The sequence below is a fragment of the Nerophis ophidion genome, linkage group LG07 (genome assembly GCF_033978795.1).
Source record: "Nerophis ophidion isolate RoL-2023_Sa linkage group LG07, RoL_Noph_v1.0, whole genome shotgun sequence".
NCBI lineage: Eukaryota > Metazoa > Chordata > Actinopteri > Syngnathiformes > Syngnathidae > Nerophis > Nerophis ophidion.
Genome location: NC_084617.1, coordinates 22,812,381 through 22,836,090, shown reverse-complemented (window position 1 = coordinate 22,836,090; position 23,710 = coordinate 22,812,381). Strand labels below are relative to the sequence as shown.

Genomic DNA, 23,710 nt, shown 5'->3' with positions numbered 1-23,710 from the left:
ATGGGTTGATTGCTGATCGATGGAACCTTTCTGCTAGACGATCAAAACAATCCATGCTCATGTGTGTCCTCAGGCAACACGTTGTGCAAGTCAGGAAGCGTCGCTGTCTTCGAGAACGTGGTGTACAGCGGACTGCTCAACGACCACCTCTGGCATCTGGGAGTGCCGCTCTTCACGAGACTGGTGAGTCGCCTCCATTTTGTCTTCTTCCTCTCCTCAATTGCAACATTTTTATTTTGCAGGCTTTTCATGAATGCTGTGGCCTAAAACGCTTAAATCCGCGGCAGCTTTTTCAAAAGTTGGTACATTTGGAGGCTTGTTCTTTTCAATAACCTGTGATTTTATGAAATTGTTATCAGCACAAATGGGCAAACCAAACACTGTATTGATGTTTTACTCATTTTATAGCACACATATTTAAAAAGTAGACACTAGATCAGGCCTGGGCAATTATTTTGACTCAGGGGCCACATTTAGAGAAAAAAATGTGTCTAGGAGCCGGTATATCTATTTTTATGAACACTTATATAAAACCTTAAAATAATGTCTGATTGAATGCTTAAAAACGTTATGACAGACCGCCTTAAAAAACGTAATAGGATTTGAAATTTTTCAATGAACGGTAAAACACTGAACATTGACAAAATATGAATGTTATAATCAAGTGAAACACAAGAAAATGCAACAAACAGTGAAGGATGAACGCGAAAGGTATAAAATAAACCCACCTACAATCTGATATATCTGATATTTGCTGAATTCCCCCCAGGGATCGATAAAGTATTTTCTGTTCTATTCTATACATCACTAAGCTTTAGAACTTTGTTGTAAAAATTTCCTTCCACGTCTGTAGAATCGCTTCCCGCCCACACTGCTTGGTGCCTCGTCTGAGCTGCTGTGACGTATATTACCATAGTAACTAATTAGATTACCATAGTAACTAAATAGATTACCATAGTAACTGGAATATTATTCATAAGCACAGATTCCAACCATTGAAATACTTTGTATAGTAGAAGACTTGCGGTCAGTAGAAAACAAGACTGCAAATCTTAATGGCAGCAAGAGTTTCCATCTTAAAGATCTAAAACAATTATTTGGGAATGTCCGGCGGGCCAGATTGAAAAGCTCGACGGGCCGCATGTGGCCTTAATTTGCCCAGGTCTGCACTAGATGGCAGTAAAAACACATACTGAGTTTATTGTTCCATTACTGTACTGTTTAATTCCTTGTAACTAGTAATAGTAAAAATCACAAAATGAAACACCACCAAAGGCTATATGCTATTTTGGCATTCTCCGTGTACGTTTTACGCTTTAAAAGTGTTTGTACATCCTAAACATTCATTTATGTTCCTACATTTTTACCATATTTTTGAAGTGTTGAGAGCAATCTGCATTGCTCCTTTTTGTTGGTAAATGAGCGATGATGAGAGCTTATCATCACACTTCAACATCTCTAACATGCCAGGTCAGCATTGCAAATGAATATATGTTCTTAATTGTCTTATCCTGGATAAATACATGGGAAATTGATATATAAATACCTGTAAAGTAGGAGGTACATGTTTGTATACTACATTACACAGAAGGTTTAGCACTATGGACAGGAACGGAAAGTCTGTCTGAGCTACAATTGTGGCGTTTGATCAATAAATAGTTAATATATTTTGACACGTTGTTGTTCCTGTTTCGTCTACACAAGCAACAAAGATTGGGGTAAATTCCAGACAATAAGATGCTACTTTTTTCCTACGCTTTGGACCCTGCGGCTTGTAAAAGGGTGTGGCTAGTTTATGGATGTTTTCTTGTCTGAAGTAAATAGCTTCAGAAAAACAAGCAGACACCGAATAGTTGTCTTATTGTTTGTGCTATAGTGCCCTCTTTTGGACAAGTTTGCTCACTGCAGGTGCTGGTATGCTGCGATCCCCTGCTAGACCGAGCTTTGAACCAGAAGTGGAAGTCCTGTTCCGTGTTATAGTTGTACAGTGTTTTTACTTGTATGGATTCTTAATTCTTCACTCCAAGCAACATTTGTAAGTCTTACAATATAACTAAAACAATTCTTACTTTAAATTGTCCCATGTGTGATGTTTGTTGGAGTGTTTTCATGCATATTTGTACGGGCTATTGTAATGTAATGAAGCAAGCGTCCATCATTAGCATTAGCTAAATTGGCCAACATGTTTACAAGTGTCTGTGTTAGTATTATTAACTTACAATGGCGTTCACGTCATTGTGGAATTATTGAGTCTGATTAGTTGATTGGAGAGCAAGCTTCCGCAGCTAGTGGGTCGATGAGTATGACTCCTGTTTTGTTTGATCTTCGGTTTTATTGTCCTGTTACAGACACCGTTTGGAAACCATTAAAAAATGTAGATAAACATTTACAAAATTTTGTTTGTGATTAACTAATTTCACATGTGTATATATATATATATATAGATCTCGGTGTGCACTATAATCTGGAATATACGGTAGTTGGATCAGAACAGGGCTGTCCAAAGTACTCATTTTGCGACCCACAGCCCAAATTTTGTTGGCACGCAAATGATAAAAAACAACATATTATAAAAACATACAAAATGTAAGACAAAAGGTTGTAATGCAGGGGTGTCAAACTCAAATATAGAGGGGGCCAAAATTTAAAACTGAACAAAGCCGCGGGCCAAGGTTGAACAAATTAACCTTTTAATAGGGACCCAAACAAGTTTTGCAATGAATATTTAACAAACAAGGCTTAAATAGGGCAGCACGGTGGGCCAGGGGTTAGTGCATCTGCCTCACAATACGAAGGTCCTGAGTAATCCTGGGTTCCATCCCGGGCTCGGGATCTTTCTGTGTGGAGTTTGCATGTTCTCCCTGTGACTGCGTGGGTTCCCTCCGAGTACTCCGGCTTCCTCCCATGGAACAGGCAGAGCTTGTATGACGTATTAGTGCAAAATCAACTTTCAAAAAACAAACGAAAAAACATCAGCGGTATATTAAATAAAATGTAATTTAAAAAATTAATTCCTCTTTTCTATGTGCAGCCTTCTGAAGTAAATATCAACATTAACTTTTTCCACAGGCTAATAAATTTGAAAATAAAATAAAAATGAGGTGGGCGGGGTTTGGTGGTAGCGGGGGGTGTACATTGTAGCGTTTTGGGAGAGTTAGTGCGACGGGACTCCAGCCGTCATCGTGTGGGGTGCAGTGCCGATCGATACAAAACGCATCGTAGCAGGTTTGACTCGTGTTTATTCTTTCAACAAACATCATGTCTTGCCAGTCTGTCGCGCCACTTTCTGTCTTGCTGGCTCTTCATGGTCGTCGCGGCACACCTTTCGGGGTCTCATCTTTCTCTCGGTCGATCTCGTCGCTCTCGTGGTCGTTGTTGTCGGGTTGTTCCTCTCATACTTCTGCCACGATTGCTCCTCCCTCGCCCTTTTTATGCTGCAGCAGAAGATGTAATGATTGAGCGCAGGTGTGTTGTGTACGCACCTGACGCTGATGGCTGCAGTGTCGTTCCAGGCGTGCCCCGCCTTTCCGCTCTGCTGCATGCCCCACCTTCTGGCCGCCATCTTGGTCAGGACAACCATTTGCCCTGTCCCGCTGTCGGCTTGTCGGCTCCGCCTCTCCACAGACTGATATACACTATATTGCCAAAACGTTATGTGACCTTCCTATTAGCCCACGAACAGAACGCGGAGAGCTTCACGGAATGGGTTTACATGGCCGAGCAGCTGCATCTAAGCCATACGTCACCAAGTCTAATGCAAAACGTCGGATGCAGTGGTGTAAAGCACGTCGCCACTGGACTCTAGAGCAGTGAAGACGCCTTCTCTGAGTGATGAATCACACCTTTTCATCTGGCAATCTGATGGACGAGTCTGAGTTTGGAGGTTGCCAGAAGAACGGTGCATTTAGGACTGCATTGTACCGAGTCTGAAATTTGGTGGAGGAGGAATTATGGTGTGGGGTGGTTTTTCGGGAGTTGAGCTTGACCCCTTAATTCCAGTGAAAGGAATTTTGAAGGTTCCAGGATACCAAAACATTTTGGACAATTCCATGCTCTCAACCTTGTGGGAGCAGTTTGGAGCGGGCCCCTTCCTCTTCCAACATGACTCTGCACCAGTGCACAAAGCAAGGTTCATAAAGACATGGATGACAGCGTCTGGTGTGGATGAACTTGACTGGCCTGCAGAGAGTCCTGACTTGAACCCAATACAACATCATTGGGATGAATTACAACATCAGTTACAACATCAGTGTGTGACCTCACCAATGCGCTTTTGGAAGAATGGTGGACAATTCCTATAAACACACTCTGCAACCTTGTGGACAGCCTTCCCAGAAGAGTTGAAGTTGTAATAGCTTCAAAATGTGGGCCGACTTCATTTTGAACTCCATAGGTTAGGAATGGGATGGCACTTCTTATGTGAGTCAAGGCAGGTGGCCAAATACTTTTGGCAACATAGTGTATTAAATTTGCAGTACATTGTCAGTACACGGATGTTGCAGTCAAACCCTCACTAGTCGCCATCATTGCTACATAGAAGAAGGGGCGGGACTAACTGTAGTGATTGGAATTCACCAAAAGGAGGGAAGAAGTAAATATTTTCATAGTCATTTATAGTTATTGTAGGTTGTTTTATCATCAGACCTCCTCCATTTAAGACCCAGCCAAGCAGTGTCTTTGGATGTCATGTGGCCATGCAGAAGTAGTGCCCCCTGGAGGCGGGAGGTCATGGCGCGAGCGGTGTTCATGCTCCGCCTGGTGGCGTGAAGCCGGAGCTCGATAATTGATGACATTTAAATGTTGCCGAGCGCTCCAAAGATGACAAGGTTCTAATTAAGAAGCGGAGCGGTCGAAGTCGCGCGCAGCTGAAGCGGCAAAAAGGGTTTCCGATCAACGGGCTGCGATCGGAACCGTTTGCGGCGCCGGTAATGGCCGCCGCTTTGAGCGGTTTTCATCAGTGTTTGTTATTGATTGGACGGGCGGCTCGGGTTGTCGTTTACGAGTCAGGAATTAGTGCTGATTGGTGCACCTAATTGTCTTACATTGAATAGATCATCTCATAAATGTCTAATGCGAAGCCTTGTTTGATGATCAATTCATGTCAGACGCAGGCGGCAGTGGACCTTCCTCACGCACAATGGCATGGCAGTCTGAATCCACCTCCTTTTCAGCTAAAAATGTCATAACACATATTCAAAGGACTGCAAATTACAGGATTGAGTCTTTTCTCGGAAAGTTACAGTCACCATACAAATACATCATATTCTATGAATCTGTCTTTTTCAACTGGAAATCAAAGAGTAACATATTCCAAATGTGTCATGATGCATCTCAGGGAACTTTTTGTATTTTATGTAAGTCATTTGAGTAACAAGACTGGACGTTTTTAGATATGAAATACGCCCACGTGACTTTTATGCTCATAACATGTTGACACTAAACACATTATAGGAACTATACCAAAAAATAACCTAAAAAATAAATAACTAATTTCAGGACTTGGCTGATATTTTAAAGCATTGTTGTCCAAAGTGGGCCCGGGGACCATTTGCGGCTCTTAGTTTGGCCCGCAGCACATTTTAAGGATACTGTTACTATAACATAGTAAGTGGAATAAAAACGTATGTACTGTAACAAGAATGCATTGACATGTAAAAACCATACTTGCCAAACCTCCCGGATTTTCCGGGAGACTCCCAAAATACAGCGCCTCCCCCGAAAACCTCCCGGAAGAAATTTTCTCCCGAAAATCTCCCAAAATTCAGCTGGAGCTGGAGGCCACGCCCAATCACGTTACAACATCAACGGATTTGAATAAAAAACTGCACACACAAAGAGACGAAGCAGAAGAACGAGGAAGTTACAACCATGGCGACGCCGTCTGTAATAGAGTGATCTATGTTGTCTGTCGCCATCTCCTGGTGAATGTGGGCTATAGCGTTATGGGGTTGCTTTTTGATTGGCCAACGATTAACATGGTGTTGGGCACCTGACGGCAAGTGAGGGAGTCTGTTGCCCACAGTAAAGAGAGGTAACTCCATCACGTTGCCTGGTTATTGACTCCAACCCAATATATTACACCGCCGACGAACAAAATGAAGAAATAAAAGAACAAAGGTTACTGAAATAGTGAAAGGTAAGTGTTGTTGTTCTTTTTATTAACCAGCAAGCACAGTACAGTTAGTAGAACAACTGTGTTTTTATTACTGTGTATTTGATAGGTGCTGTCTTAAATTCAACTAGAAGGTAGAAAAGCGCTATACAAGTACAACCCATTTATCATTCTTTTATTTATATATATATAATAAAATAAATATATATAGCTAGAATTCACTGAAAGTTAAATATTTCATATATATATATATATATATATATATATATATATATATATATATATATATATGAAATACTCGAGTGTGTGAATTGTAGATGTAAATATATTCCTCCCCTCTTAACCAAGCCCCCCAACCACGCTTCCACTATGGTACATTTTTACTCTACTTTATACCTGCATTATCCTTACCATCCTTCGCATTTCGATCCTTTGTAACTGAGCTACTGTGTGGAATAATTTCCTTTATGGATCAATAAAGTGTGTCAAAATCAAAGTCTAAGTGCGTGGCCCTCAGTGGTAAAAGGTTGGACACCCCTGTCTTAAGTCATAGTTGCAATATTGCCAAATATTTTTTAATAAATGAGTGACGTCTTATGTGGCGGCCATTTTAGCAAGGGCCCTGATCCCATTCAGGGCCATGCAAGACCGTGCTTTGTATATTTACAACAAATCATAACTTGCTTATTTCTCAACTGATTTTTTTTTTCTACTTATATTTTGTACTCTCTAGCAAGAAGCTTATCGAAGCTGAAATTACAAATGTGGCTGGAGGGGGCGTGACCTGGAGGAGGTAGTTTGCATGTATAAGACCGCCCACTAAACGACCCATTGAAGAGTCAGAAAGCGGCTTGAAGATTGCCTGTAATACACCAACATTAAAGGCCTACTGAAACCAACTACTACCCACCATGCAGTCTGATAGATTATATATCAATGATGAAATATTAACATTGCAACACATGCCAATACGGCCTTTTTAGTTTACTAAATTGCAATTTTAGATTTCCCGCGGAGTTTCTTGTTGAAAACGTCGCGGAATGATGACGCGTATGATGACGCATGCACGTGACGTCTCGAGTTGGAGGGGACATATTAGCGCAGCACCACTTGCGCCTAAAAGTCGTCTATTTTAATCGCGCAATTACACAGTATTCTGGACATCTGTGTTGCTGAATCTTTTGCAAATTGTTCAATTAATAATGGACAAGTCAAAGTAGAAAGATGGAGGTGGGAAGCTTTAGCCACACAAACACACGGTGTTTCCTTGTTTAAATTTCCCGGAGGTGAAGCTTTACTATGGATCAGACCGGTCAAGGGAACATGGATCCCGACCACTTGTCAACCGTCAGGTTTCGGTGAGAAAATTGTGGTAAAAAGTGGCCTCTTACCGGAGATCTGCGGAGCTTGCGCTGTCCATGCAGCTACCGTGACTTCCCTCAGAGACTGGCGTCAACACACCCATGGACACACCCCTCCGACTCTGGCACGTGCACACATAGGGCCCTATGGGTGCTTGAGCCCCTGCCCTTTTTTGCCTTGTCTTATAAAGTGCCCTCTGCCTGTGTGTGTGTGTGTTTTTTTTCTTTAAACAACATTAATAAATTCCTGTTAGGGATGTAAAAAAACAAAACAAAACAAAAAAACAGCGGTACAAAAACTCCACATTTTCTTGTAATACCGGGTTGTTTGAGCCTGCCGCTTCCGACAGAGAGAGAGACAGAAGGCGAGTGAGTGAGTGAGTGAGAGAGAGGAGAGAGAGCCAACTGCGGCATGAGGAGACGTGACAGTGGAGCAACTTGAACCTGTGAGTTATGGTCTAGTCGCCGTCCACCTATTTAGCATCTAATATGGGTCATTTTTCAGAAAAACGCTGTATTATTCTATTATTCAATGTGTCAGCTTCTGTTTTTGCCGGACGTCGGAGCACAGCAGATCAATTGAGCACGGCGCATCAAATCCGCACAGTGCAGAGCGGATCGTGCGTGACAGGAAGTAGTGTACAAAATAAAACACCGGGTTAATTTTCAAAATAAAATTCACTGTGTTTACAGCGGATCACATTTCTCTCACAGTAGAGGTTTAGATATAAAGTTGTATTGCGTTTCAATTGTTTGGTCTGAGCATTAAGTGAGAAAGACCATGAGTTACAACTTGATGGTGTTTTCATCAAGTTAAAAGAAGAAGGACAGATTTTCACATTGAAGTTTTTTCATTTGGGTATTTATTTATTTATTTATTTTAAGTTCATGTTGCACTTTTCAATGTTCAATATTAAAGTGCTTATCTTTAACAATAAATAGCCTAATAATAAACCAGTGTTTTTTTGCTTTTCATGTCTTCCAAGCCTATGATAATGTGGACTAACTCAACGGCGTGGCGCAGTGGGAGAGTGGCCGTGCGCAACCCGAGGGTCCCTGGTTCAAATCCCACCTAGTACCAACCTCGTCACGTCCGTTGTGTCCCGAGCAAGACACTTCACCCTTGCTCTTGATCGGGGCTGGTTGGCGCCTTGCATGGCAGCTCCCTCCATCAGTGTGTGAATGTGTGTGTGAATGGGTAAATGTGGAAGTAGTGTCAAAGCGCTTTGAGTACCTTGAAGGTAGAAAAGCGCTATACAAGTACAACCCATTTATCATTATGTATTTATCATTATGACAATAATTTGTTTACACAAAAGAAATGGCAATCACTTTTACCTACAAAGGACACACAGCTAAGTAGTTAGCTTACTATTAGCAAATGTAATTTTACATTAATTTCCATATTGTGTAAAGGACCAAGAAAAAAATGTCCTGCCCTTTTCAGACGTTGAGCCCATGCCCCTCTATAATCATGTGCACGTCCTTGCTCCGAATATCAGGTACTATTTAACTCACTAAAACACTAGCAACACAATAGAAAGATAAGGGATTTCCCAGAATTATCCTAGTAAATGTGTCTAAAAACATCTGAATCGCTCTCAATGCAATCGCCTTTTTTATTTTTTTATTTTATTTATTATTATTTTTTTTCTTCTAGTCCTTCACTATCAATATCCTCAGCCACGAATCTTTCATCTTTGCTCAAATTAATGGGGAAATTGTCGTTTTCTCGGTACGAATAGCTCTTGCTGTTGGAGGTGTCACGCCAAATGTCTTCCCCCTACAAAAACCTTCCCCCCGGAAGAAACTACTTGAAGGACACCAATGAGGGTGGAAGGACCTTAAAGCAGCCCACACAGCTGCCTGTTTTAAAAGCATTATAATTGGCTGATTGTCATAGGTGAAAAATAACGGTGAGGAAAAAATATTAGCATTCCTGCATGTTAACCTTTCAAGCTATTTTGAATCACTAATTTTGCAGCTGTAACCCTTAACGATGAGGAAAAAAATATTAGCATTCTAGCATGCTAACCTTTCAAGCTATTTTTGCTTTGCCAATTTTGCAGCTGTAACCCTTAAATTTCTTCCGGGGGGAAGGTTTTTGTAGGGGGAAGAAATTTGGCGTGACAGCGGCTCCCATTATAAACAATGTGAGGATGTGAGGAGCCCTCACACTGGTGACGTCATCGTCTGCTACTTCCGGTAAAGGCAGGGCTTTTTTATTAGCGGCCAAAAATTGCGAACTTTATCGTCGATGTTCTCTACTAAATCCTATCAGCAAAAATATGGCAATATCGCGAAATGATCAAGTATGACACATAGAATGGACCTGCTATTCCCGTTTAAATCAATCAATCAATCAATCAATCAATCAATGTTTACTTATATAGCCCTAAATCACTAGTGTCTCAAAGGGCTGCACAAACCACAACACAAACCACTACGACATCCTCGGTAGGCCCACATAAGGGCAAGGAAAACTCACACCCAGTGGGACGTCGGTGACAATGATGACCCAGTGGGACGTCGGTGACAATGATGACTATCAGAACCTTGGAGAGGAGGAAAGCAATGGATGTCGAGCGGGTCTAACATGATACTGAGAAAGTTCAATCCATAATGGATCCAACACAGTCGCGAGAGTCCAGTCCAAAGCGGATCCAACAAATAAGAAAATCTCATTTCAGTAGGCCTTTAATGTTATTCAATGTGTTAAAGGTACATACAAAATTATTGATAAAAAATATGTTTGTTATTTTATCCTACATTTTTGTTCCTTGAGATGTCAAGTCAAATATATCATGTAGTCCTCTGACAAGCCGCTTGATAGGACAGGATGAAAAAAGCCTTTAACGTCGTCGCCATCAGCTCGCAGCAACACTAAAATGGCGTGACGCCCGCCGTGACGGGGAGGCGTGGCCACGTGTTAACACTCGGCGTGCCCGCCGGTGGTATCAGCGTGACATGTGTCCGCCGCCGCACAGGACGCTAATTACCGCGCTGCCCCGCCGCTCGGCAGCCCAGGGTGTGCGTGCCTGCTGCCGGCCGCCCAGATGTAAACACTGCATTATTAACTCCACGTGCGGCGCGGGAGTGCCGCCATGTTTACTGCGCGCACGGGCGGTCGTTCAGTGGCTGCCCTTAAATGGAGACATACCGTAAATCTATGCGCTTCCTCGCGACGAGATCCAAAATGAGCAGATGGGCGATTTGCTGCGCGTAAATGTACGCCTACTAATGTTTAATGACGTCTTCCTCATGCTCTAATCCAGGGGGGTCCAAAGTGGGGCCTCGGGGCCATTTGTGTCCTGTAGCTCATTATTTGACGGCCCTCAGCACCATCGTCAACATCCTAATATTGGCATGCCAGCTAAGCCTCATCCTCAAATATTTTTGTACTAGACGAATATTACCAGTTAGCATGCTAACGTTAGTATGCTAGCTTTTTTCAAGTAAATTTTGTAGGTTTTCACCCAAGTCAATCATGGCACTGGACGCATATAAATGTTAGCATTCTAGCATTTTCACTTTTGTCGGTATTTGACGGTATTTCTGTCGGTAGAGGCTAACGCTAGTTCACATAATTGAGAACTGTTACAGCTAACATAGTTTGTTTGTGGAACAGTAGAAGCTAACGCCAGTCCACATTAATGAGAACCCTTCCAGCTAACACAGTTTGTTTATGGAACAGTAGAAGCTAATGTTTATGAACATATGCTAAATAACAGTTTGTTTACGGAACAGTAGAGGCTAACTCTAGTTCACATAATTGAGAACCGTTCCAAAAAATTGTTTGTTTACGGAACAGTAGAGGCTAACACTAGTTCTTGTAAATGAGAACTGTTCCAAAAAACAGTTTGTTTATGGAATAGTAGAGGCTAATGCTAGTTCTCATAAATGAAAACTGTTCCAGCTAACATAGTTTGTTTATGGAACAGTAGAAGCTAGTTAATGCCAGTTCAAATAAGTGAGAACTCTTCCAGCTAACAGATTCTTTATGGAACAGAGGCTAACGTTCATTAACATGTGCTAAATAACAGTTTTTTTTACGGAACAGTGGAGGCTAACGCTAGTTCTCGTAAATGAGAACTGTTCTAGCTAACATAGTTTGTTTCCGAAACAGTCGGGGCTAACGCCAGTCCACATTAATGAGAACCATTCCAGCTAACACAGTTTGTTAATGGAACAGTAGAAGCTAATGTTTATGAACATATGCTAAATAACAGTTTGTTTACGGAACAGTAGTGGCTAACTCTAGTTCACATAATTGAGAACCATTCCAAAAAATAGTTTGTTTACGGAACAGTAGAGGCTAACGCTAGTTCTCGTAAAGGAGAACTGTTCCAGCTAACATAGTTTGTTTACGGAACAGTAGAGACCAACGCTAGTTCGTAAACAAACGTTTGTAATTCAGAACTTTTCCAGCTAACATAGTTTGTTTACGGAACTGTAGAGGCTAATGCCAGTTCAAATAAGTGAGAACTCTTCCAGCTAACAGTTTGTTTATGGAACAGAGGCTAACGTTTATTAACATATCCTAAATAACAGTTTGTTTACGGAAAAGAGGAGGCTAACTCTTCTTCACATGATTGAGAACTGTTCCAAAAAACAGTTTGTTTATGGAATAGTAGAGGCTAACGCTAGTTCTCGTAAATGAAAACTGTTCCAGCTAACATAGTTCGTTTACGGAACAGTAGAGGCTATTTAATGCCATTTCAAATAAGTGAGAACTCTTCCACCTAACGGATTATTTATGGAACAGAGGCTAACGTTTATTAACATGTGCTAAATAACTGTTTGTTTACGGAACAGTGGAGGCTAACGCTACATCTCGTAAATGAGAACTGTTCCAGCTAACATAGTTTGTTTATGGAATAGTAGAGGCCAACGCTAGTTCACATAATTGAGAACTTTCCCAGCTAACATAGTCTGTTTAAGGAACCGTAGAGGCTAACTTTTATGAACATATTCTAAATAACAGTTTGTTTACGGAACAGTAGAGGCTAACTCTAGTTCACATAATTGAGAACTGTTCCAGATAACAGTTTGTTTCCAAAAAAGTAGAGGCCAACTCTAGTTCTTGTAAATGAACACTGTTCCAGCTAACATAGTTTGTTTATGGAACAGTCGAGGCTAATGCCAGTTCAAATACTTGAGAACTCTTCCAGCTAACAGTTTGTCTATGGAACAGAGGCTAACGTTTATTAACATATGCTAAATAACAGTTTGTTTACGGAACAATGGAGGCTAACTCGAGTTCACATAATTGAGAACCGTTCCAAAAAAACAGTTTGTGTTTGGAATAGTAGAGGCTAACGCTAGTTCTCGTAAATGAAAACTGTTCCAGCTTACTCAGTTTGTTTCCGGAACAATTGAGGCTAATGCCGGTTCAAATAAGTGAGAACTTTTCCAGCTAACATAGTTTGTTTATGGAATAGAGGCTAACGTTTATTAACATATGCTAAATAACTGTTTGTTTACGGAACAGTGGAGGCTAACGCTACATCTCGTAAATGAGAACTGTTCCAGCTAACATAGTTTGTTTATGGAATAGTAGAGGCCAACGCTAGTTCACATAATTGAGAACTTTCCCAGCTAACATAGTTTGTTTAAGGAACCGTAGAGGCTAACTTTTATGAACATATTCTAAATAACAGTTTGTTTACGGAACAGTAGAGGCTAACTCTAGTTCACATAATTGAGAACTGTTCCAGATAACAGTTTGTTTCCAAAAAAGTAGAGGCCAACTCTAGTTCTTGTAAATGAACACTGTTCCAGCTAACTTAGTTTGTTTACGGAACAGTAGAGGCTAACACCAGTTCACATGTGCTAAATGAAAACTTTTTCCAGCTAACACAGGTTGTTTATGGAACAGTAGAAGATACCGCTTAATAACAAATGCTAAATGAGAACTGTTCCATTTTTCAAGCGCCAGACAACGATTTGAAGGAAAGGAGAGCGGACCGACATTTTAGGTCGAAAGAGCCGACTTCCTCTTGAAAGCTTTATCTTTATAATGGATGTGCTGCTCTCTGGGGCGAGTCTCGACTTCGCCAGCAGATCCAAACGGTGGGGATGCGAGGATACCAAAGATGGCGATGTAAACACCAGTCGGTGCTTCTTTCATGTCTGAGAAGATCCCCGCAGACGAGAAGGCGATAAAAAGTTCTTCCCCGCCTTCCTCGCAATCGCCCCGCAGTCTGGCGCGGCCTCGGCTGCGGCGCCGTCGACACCTCGTGGTGTTTTTTGCCTCCGTGCCTCCCGCCCTCGCCGGCCTCACTTATTTATGAGCGGGACTTGAAATAGACTTGACTGTTTGATAAAAGCGCGATCCTTAATCCCACTCGCCGGGGAAAGTGCATTTCATTCTGACTTCCATCGGAGATTGATGGAGGCTTCCCACTCGCTGATTGCTCATGTAAATCCACGCGGCCTGGACCTGCACCAGCCTGTGCGTGCACATGTCTGTGTGTGTTTGTGTTTGTGTTCTTGTATTTCTACCCTTCTTGGGACATCAACAAGTAAAAGTATCTTCCATATGAGGAGGTATGAAGAAGTTAGGACATAAATCATGGTCCCAATACGGAAAACCATTGCATCTAATAGAGAGCCAAATACTAGAATCTGTGAACATTGCTCCAAAGTCGTGATTTTTTGTTGATTTAGTGTGCATCCAAAAGTAAACATTGACGGATGCAAAAGCAGCAATATGTGATAAAAGAAGACGGCAGCTAAAGAAGGACTTCCCTGTTAATCCCTGAAAAAAAACGCCAGGTGAACAGCAGATTTTACGATTTCCGTTGCTGATGTAAGACAACCTGCCTCCCATATGTGACCATAGGATGAACAAATACACAACGGTATTAAGACTCGTTTATCATCGGCCTTAAACACATTACAAAAAAAAACAAAAAATAAGAGATCTCATTTGCACCCCTGGTGGTGAAATGTATCAAAATGAGGGTGGTCCCAAAATGAAGGGATTTTTCAAATTGACTGGGTCGGTTTTTAAAGTTATCCCTCTCTGGTCAACATATGAAATAACAAGTGTGTGTAACAAATTGAAATGCGCTCCCTTTGGCCAAAATTTTGTTTAGTTTTTTTTTATATATATATAAATATGGAAATAGAGACATACTGTAATGACTTGAGGTAAATAATGAAGATTAAAAACCAATTACAAACAAAAATAAAAATAACAAATGTTTCTACTAAAAGCAATCTTTCTCACAATGTATCGACTTCTTTCTTATAAAATTTGGAACACTTTATCGTATTCTTTCTGTTTCTGTAATATTGCAATATTCTCTTGTTATGTAAAATTATTATTTTTTTATGTAAAGTTATTACTTTTTATAGCAAAATGGTGAAATTTGTTATATCCAATTCTGACTTATCACAATATCGCCAATATTGTTGTTGTTCTTGTACAACAGTGCCATTTTTAGAGTAAAATTCCACTTATTAGAAAAATGCCAAAATGTTAGTTTTCTTATAAAATTGTGACGTTTGTCATGTAAATTTACCACTCTTTTCATAAAATTGCCAAAATGTTAAGCTTTTCTTGAAAAATTGTCACTGTTATTGAATAAAATTCCAACTTTTATCATAATATTGCACACATGTTCAGTTTTTCTTGTAACATTTTGACTGGCATTGAGTAAAATGAAGATTTTTTTATTATATTACAGCCAAAATTCTAAGTTTTTCTTGTGAAATTTGGACATTTTTCTTGTGAAATTCCAACTCATTTTTCACGACAAGGTTTTTTTTATATTTGCATAGTATGTATATATTATTAATGTTGTAACTACACATCTTTATATATCTAGAAAGGCTGGTGCTAAAGAGGTAGGCTTTTGTTGGAGGTCTCAAGAAGGTAACAAATACAAGAATGTTTGTGTGTGTGTGCGTGTGTGTGTGTTATTGTATTTCTACCATTCTTGAGACACCATCAAGGAGGAGGTGTGAACAAGTTAGGACATTGCATTTAATAGAGAATGTCTCATTAGCACCCTTGGTGGTGAAATATATCAAAATAAAGGTGGTCCCAAAAAGGAGGGATTTTTTTTTCAAATTGGCTGTGTGTTTATTTTAAAAGTGCTCCCCACTGGTCAACATATGAAAGAACAAGTTTGTGTAAAAAATTTGGTTTGGTTTCGTCTGACCACATGACATTCTCCCAATCCTCTGCTGTATCATCCATGTATCCATTTTGGTATAAACTCAACTTGTCGTGTTTGTAGGAAGAATAATACTGAGTTGCATCCCAAGAACACCACACCTACTGTGAAGCATGGGGGTGGAAACATCATGCTTTGGGGCTGTTTTTCTGCTAAGGGGACAGGACGATTGATCCGTGTTAAGGAAAGAATGAATGGGGCCATGTATCGTGAGATTTTGAGCCAAAACCTCCTTCCATCAGTGAGAGCTTTGAATGGTTGACCAAATACTTATTTTCCACCATCATTTACAAATAAATTCTTTAAAATTCCTACAATGTGAATTCCTGGATTTTTTTTCACATTCTGTCTCTCACAGTTGAAGTGTACCTATGATGAAAATTACAGACCTCTGTCATCATTTTAAGTGGGAGAACTTGCACAATCGGTGGCTGACTAAATACTTTTTTGCCCCACTGTAATAACTTGAAGTAAATAATGAAGATTAAAAACCAACTACAAACAACAAAAATACTAAAAGCTTACCTTTTTTTATATTTCCATATATTATTAATGTTGTAAATACAAATCTTTATCAGTTTTCCCAGGTCTCAAGAAGGTAACACATACAAGGATATGTGTGTGTGTAGGTCAGTGTGTGTGTGTGTGTGTGTGCTTGCGCGCGCAGCAGGCTAAAATGGGAAATATGAGCAGTGAGGTTATGTCATGTTTGTTGGATCCAAAAGTGCGTCTCAGTCTGCGAAAACACTAATGGTGCTTCCTGTTGCGGCGTTCCCTAAAACGTTCTCCGCCACACTTCCGGCAGATGAGCGGGGATCAACCCCCCCCCCCCCCCCCCCCCCAAATGTTGTTTAGCGTGGGGGGGGTGAGCTCATCCCATGGAGGAGGACGCCGTGGAAAACCGCCAGAGGCTCGCCGTGGGGTTAATGCCGGAAAGTGCGGGCCCAGAACCCCCCCCCCAGTGGCGTATTGATGATAGTTGAGAGAATCGCTGAGGCAAGCGTATTGTTACAGTGGATATAAGCCCCTCCCCCCTGCCGCCCTCCTTTTGCTTCTCTCCCATCCAGCAGATGGGAAACACAACCAAGCATGTCATGTGACGCCGTTAGTGGCACTAAAGGTATTTTAGCGTCATCTGCTCGCTAATTTGACGTTCACAAACACTTTGCCGGCTTCTGACTGTGGCGGGGAGAGGCGGGCGGAACCCTGCGGCGTTCTTTAGGGCTTCTTCTTCTTCTTCTTCTCCTCTCCTGCAGTGTGGCAACTTCACATCTTAATCCTCCGCCATCAACGCACACACACACACACACACACACACACACACACACACACTCCCAAGTGAGCGTCTCCCCCAGCTTGTCGGGGCGTCCTCGGCGGCGAAGGAGCGCTCGGAGGCAGCTGTCAGGCGGGGGCTCCAGTTGAGGCTTCTTCGCCCAATAAGAGGCGGCCTGGCGCGGGGGGGGGGGGGGGGGGGGGGGAGAGCGCTGTTGGGAGTGATGGGGTGGAGAGGGAGGGGGAGGGGGGGTCTCAGTAAGTGAGTGGAGTGTCAAAAAAAAAGAAAAAAAAAATCTTCTCCCGTCTGACTTGTCGGCTCAGAAGAAGAAGACAAAGCTGTGGGGAGGGGGGTGTAGAAAAGTAGTAGAAGAAGAGTGAGGAGGTGCAGTGGGAGGGGTGGGGGGTTTCTGCTGGAGTCAAGCCCCATTGAGCGGTGGAGGGTGGCGGGGGTTGGGGAGGAGGGCTGCCTCAGCGGATCAGCGCCAGTCGAGCTCGCCGTCCAAAACGACGCCCCGCGCCGGCCGCACCGCACCCTCTGCTCGGCCTCGCTCGCCTGCACCTTGCGCCTGTGCCGCCATGATGATGTACTTTTGGGTGAGTTGTGTGTGTATGTGTATTTGTGTAAGTGTGTGTGTGTGTGTGTGTGTGTGGTGATGATGTCACACACTTCCTCTGTTGTCAAACTTCCCAGCATGCACCTTGTGTGACAGCCGGCATGCGGTGGTGTGGTGGGAAGACCGTCGCCTGGCATCAACTCTCTCCTGTCGCGTCTTTAATGGTAATGTGGAGGATGATGGAGACTTCAGCAAAGTGTACGATGAAGATGATGGTGCAGGCCTGTCTGCCTTCATGAGGATGAGGATGAAAAAAAGATGAAGTGACTGAAAATGAGGTTGATGATGAGATGATAATGGGGGGTTTTTAGGCTTCAGCAAAGTCAATGATGAAGATGATGGTGCAGGCCCGTCTGCCTTGATGAGGAGGAGGAGGATGACAAAGAGACTGATGGTGATGATGAGATGATAATGGTGATATTTAGGCTTCAGCAAAAGTCTATGATGAAGAAGATGGTGCAGGCCTGCTTGCCGTGATGAGGAAGAGGAGGAGGATTACGAAGAAACTGATGATGAGGATGATAATGAGATGATAATGGGGGTATTTAGGCTTCAGCAAAGTCAATGATGAAAATGATGGTGCGGGCCTGCTGGCCTTGATGAGGATGATGAGGAATAGACTGATGATGATAAGGAAGAGGATGATGAAGAAGATGATGGACTTCAGCAAAGTGAACGATGAAGACGATGGTGCAGGTTTGTCTACCTTGACGATGAGGAGGATGATGATGACGATGAGGATGGAGATATTTAGGCTTCAGCAAAGTCAATGAGGAAGATGATGGTGCAGGCCTGCTTGCCTTGATGAGGATGATGAGGAAGCGACTGATGATAATGCTGAGGAGGATGGTGAAGAAGATGATGGTAATGATGATGGAGTTCAGCAAAGTGAACGATGAAGATGATGGTGCAGGTTTGTCTACCTTTACGATGAGGAGGATGATGATGACGATGAGGATGGAGACATTTAGTTTTTAGCAAAGTAAATGATGAAGACGATGGTGCAGGTCTGCATTGATGATAATGAGGACGATGATGAAAATGATGATGATGATGATGTCATCACACACTTTCCTCTGATGTCAAACTTCCCAGCATGCACCTTGTTGTGTGACAGCCGGCATGTGGTGGAGATATTTAGGCTTCAGCAAAGTCAATGATGAAGATGATGGTGCAGGCCTGTGTGCCTTGATGATGATAATGAGGAGGATGACGAAGAGACTGATGGAGATGATGAGATGATAATGGGGGGTTTTAGGCTTCAGCAAAGTCAATGATGAAGATGATGGTGCAGGCCTGTCTGCCTTAATGATGATGATGAGGAGGAGGAGGATGACGAAGAGACTGATGGTGAGGATGAGATGAGAATGGAGATATTTAGGTTTGAGCAAAGTCAATGATGAAGATGATGGTGCAGGCCTGTCTGCCTTGATGATGAGGAAGAGGAGGAGGAGGAGGAGGATGACGAAGAGACTGATGGTTAGGATGAGATGAGAATGGAGATATTTAGGCTTCAGCAAAGTGAACGATGAAGATGATGGTGCAGGTCTGTCTACCGTGACGATGAGGAGGATGATGATGACGATGAAGATGGAGATATTTAGTTTTCAGCAAAGTAAATGATGAAAACGATGGTGCAGGTCTGCAGTGACGATAATGAGGACGATGATGAAAATGATGATGATGATGATGATGTCGTCACACACTTTCCTCTGATGTCAAACTTCCCAGCATGCACCTTGTGTGACAGCCGGCATGTGGTGGAGATATTTAGGCTTCAGAAAAGTCAATGATGAAGGTGATGGTGCAGGCCTGTCTGCCTTGATGAGGATGACGAGAAGGAGGATTAGAAAGATGAAGTGACTGAGAATGAGGGAGATGACGATGAGGATGGAGACATTTAGTTTTTAGCAAAGTAAATGATGAAGACGATGGTGCAGGTCTGCATTGATGATAATGAGGACGATGATGAAAATGATGATGATGATGATGTCATCACACACTTTCCTCTGATGTCAAACTTCCCAGCATGCACCTTGTTGTGTGACAGCCGGCATGTGGTGGAGATATTTAGGCTTCAGCAAAGTCAATGATGAAGATGATGGTGCAGGCCTGTCTGCCTTGATGATGATGATGAGGAGGAGGAGGATAAAGATGAAGTGACTGAGAATGAGGGAGATGATGAGATGATAATGGGGGGTTTTAGGCCTCAGCAAAGTCAATGAAGAAGATGATAGTGCAGGCCTGCTTGCCTTAATGAGGATGAGGAGGAAGACGAGGAGGATGATAAAGATGAAGATACTGATGATGAGGATGAGATGATAATGCGGGGTTTTAGGCTTAATAAAAGTCAATGATGAAGATGATGGTGCAGGCATGTCTGCCTTGATGAGGATGATGAGGAAGAGACTGATGATAATGAGGATGATGATGATGATGAAGAAGATAATGGTAATGATGATGGACTTCAGCAAAGTCAATGATGAAGATGATGGTGCAGGTCTGTCTGCCTTGATGAGGAGGAGGATGATAAAGATGAAGAGACTGATAACGAGGGAGATGATGAGATTATAATGGAGATATTTAGGCTTCAGCAAAGTCAATGATGAAGATGATGGTGCAGGCCTGTCTACCTTAATGAGGATGATGAGGAACAGGAGGAGGATGATAAAGATGAAGAGACAGATGATGAGGATGAGATGATAATGCGGGGTTTTAGGCTTCATAAAAGTCAATGATGAAGATGATGGTACAGGCCTGTCTGCCTTGATGAGGAAGAGACTGATGATAATGAGGAGGATGATGATGAAAAAGATAATGGTGATGATGGTAATGATGATGGACTTCAGCAAAGTGAACAATGAAGATGATGGTGCAGGTCTGGAGATATTTAGGCTAGAGCAAAGTAAATGATGAAGAAGACGGTGCAGGTCTGCATTGATGATAATGAGGACGACGATGATGATGATGATGATGATGATGATGATGATGTCATCACACACTTCCCCTGTTGTCAAACTTCCCAGCTCTTTCATTTACTCTCTGTAAAGCACCAGTTCCATTGGCACCAAAATAGGCCCAGAGCATAATACTACAACCACCATGCTTGACGGTAGGGATGGTGTTCCTGGGATTAAAAAGGCCTCACCTTTTCTCCTCCAAATATGTTTCTGGGTACTGTGGCCAAACAAATCATTTTTTGTTTCATCTGACATGACATGGACAAAGATAAGACCTTCTGGAGAAAAGTTCAGAATACTTGCTATTACCACTTCTTAGGGCGCAACAACGGACTGAACTGACCTGCAAACACACCATGAACTTGCAACTGAGACCCAGACACGTGATAATAAAACAAAACGGACAACAGGACAGCAGTACATGTTGCAATAACAATATAAATTTTGTTATTAGGGGCGGTATAGCTCGGTTGGTAGAGCGGCCATGCCAGCAACTTGAGGGTTGCAGGTTCGATCCCCGCTTCCACCTTCCTAGTCAATGCCGTCGTGTCCTTGGGCAAGACACTATACCCACCTGCTCCCAGTGCCACCCACACTGGTTTAATTGTAACTTAGATATGGGGTTTCACTATGTAAAGCGTTTTGAGTGAATTATATAAATATAATTCACTTCGCTTCACTATTAATAACAATATTTACAAACATAAACAAAAGTACCGAAAATTGGTACCGTTGAGCACTGCTATTGTTTCCCAGGAACCCAATACATTGTATTCTGAATAATTTCGCCACACTGCTTTTACCTTATCCACTTCTCTTTGTTTACGTATTTTAACAATGGAAGCTTTCAAGCTCTGGCTTCTCCTTGGCACTTACGCTAGCCATGACTGTTTGTTTACCGAGTAAACGCCATAACAAGTTCATGTGCCGCACTTTTATGAAGTGTACCATGTGGTGTATATGTGCATTTCTGTAATGAACAGAATGTTGTCCATGGAATAATCAGTTTATGATGAAATATACAGTAATTGTCTTGTCTTTGTTTACGTATTTTAACAATGGAAGCTTTCAAGCTCTGGCTTCTCCTTGGCACTTTCGCTAGCCATGACTGTGTTTGTTTACCGAGTAAACGCCATAACCACTTCCTGAGTCACACTTTTATAAAGTGTACCATGTGGTGTATATGTGCATTTCTGTAACAAAACAAATGTTGTCCATGGAATAATCAGGTTATGATGAAATATACAGTAATTGTGTAAAACTACAGGAAGTTATTCAAATGTTTCCACATGGTTCTTCAGCGTTGACGTGTACGAAGGGTCTTTAAAGGGCATTAGGGACCGCCTCCTGTCACCTGCGCCTCCTCATTAGAATATTTACTCAGCGCGCAGATGTTCTGCGGGGTCATTACCTTTGCCTTACAAGTCCCTGCTGCCCCCTGATGGAGATGGATGTGCGTAGAAAGACTCGGCAGGTCCCCGGGCGCCGCCCTCCCCCGACCCCGAAGGCCTTGCGGTAATTGTAGGAAGCGCAGGCGGCGTGTCCCGCCATGGCCGCCAGTGTATCATCGCCTTGCCTGGCTGCTCGCTGCCACAAAAAAGCAGAAGAAGCTCAGAGCGGAGGAGCCGCTGTCTTCGCCGTGATGAATAATTGAGCAGCGCCGTGGCGAAGTCTTGCTGGTAATGGAGAGACCGGATGCGTGTGGCGTGGCGAGGAGCAGCGGTTTTTACGCCGAGTGCGCCTTCGGCCGGCGCTCTTTGGCCTGCATTAATGTTCTCTTGTTATGTGCCAAGGAGGACGTCCGCAAACAGGAAGGGGCTGTTATGAAGGCCGCGGCGGCGCCGCCGTCATTAGCAGCCGCCGCTTTGGGCCAGCGCTTCATCAAGTCGGTACAATGGAATGTTCTGGAAGACGTAGCGTGGCCTGGAGGTCTCCATGTGTGCTGCTATTGCACGCATATGCGCAGCTCGCATTAACACATGCATATGCTCGCCGCCCGCGGCCACGCATTACAGAGCGTGCGGCGACCACGCTAATGGCAGCAGAGCGCATCAGGAAGGGGAGGGGCCAGGAAATGATGACAAGCTCGTGATCATTTGCTCATTTATTTATCCACTAATTAATTGATTGTCCTCGTCACACGGCCCAATCAGGAGTCACCTTACTAGAGGCGCTTTGAGCTGATTTTGTGAATGGACCTCTCCTGACTGCTGCATTAGCTTCTAGAGCAGGGGTCACCAACGCGGTGCCCGCGGGCACCAGGTAGCCCGTAAGGACCAGATGAGTCGTCCGCTGGCCCGTTCTAAAAATAGCTCAAATAGCAGCCCTTACCAGTGAGCTGCTCTATTTTTTAAATTGTATTTATTTACTAGCAAGCTGGTCTCGCTTTGCTTGACATTTTTAATTCTAAGAGAGACAAAACTCAAATAGAATTTGAAAATCCAAGAAAATATTTTAAAGACTTGGTCTTCACTTGTTTAAATAAATTCATTTATTTTTTTACTTTGCTTCTTATAACTTTCAGAAAGATATTTTTAGAGAAAAAATACAACCTTAAAAATGATTTTAGGATTTTTAAACACATATACATTTCTACCTTTTGAATTCCTTCCTCTTCTTTCCTGACAATTTAAATCAATGTTCAAGTAAATAAATTTTTTTATTGTAAAGAATAATTAATACATTTTAATATAATTCTTCATTTTAGCTTCTGTTTTTTCGACGAAGAATATTTGTGAAATATTTCTTCAAATGTATTATGATTAAAATAAAATAAAATAATTCTGGAAAATCTAGAACATTTGTAGAATCAAATTTAAATCTTATTTTAATGTCTTTTGAATTTCTTTTAACATTTTTGTTCTGGAAAATCTAGAAGAAATAATGATTCGTCTTTCTTAGAAATATAGCTTGGTCCAATTTGTTATATATTCTAACAAACTACAGATTAGATTTTAACCTATTTAAAACATGTCATCATAATTCTAAAATTAATCTTAATCAAGAAAAATTACTAATGATGTTCCATAAATCCTTTTTTTTTTCATTTTTTTTTTCAAAAAGATTCAAATTGGCTAGTTTTTCTCTTCTTTTTTTCGGTTGAATTTTGAATTATAAAGAGTAGAAATTGAAGATAAACTATGTGTCAAAATTACATCTTAATTTTTTTCGTGTTTTCTCCGCTTTTAAACCGTTCAATTAA

At 42.0% G+C, this 23,710-nt stretch overlaps 1 protein-coding gene across 8 annotated transcripts in view; it reads left to right on the top strand.

Moving 5' to 3' along the window:
* The window catches only part of LOC133556071 (RNA binding protein fox-1 homolog 3-like), a 981,253-nt gene that overhangs the window by 628,196 nt on the left and 329,347 nt on the right, over positions 1-23,710 (top strand). For 7 of the 8 annotated variants that reach the window (XM_061905676.1, XM_061905681.1, XM_061905679.1 and 4 more), the window contains one exon: positions 74-183. In XM_061905676.1, the coding sequence (XP_061761660.1) occupies positions 74-183 (110 nt within the window). Of the gene's footprint in view, positions 1-73; positions 184-17,418; positions 17,529-23,710 lie in introns of those variants that run through there. The other variant, XM_061905680.1, reaches the window with a different exon arrangement.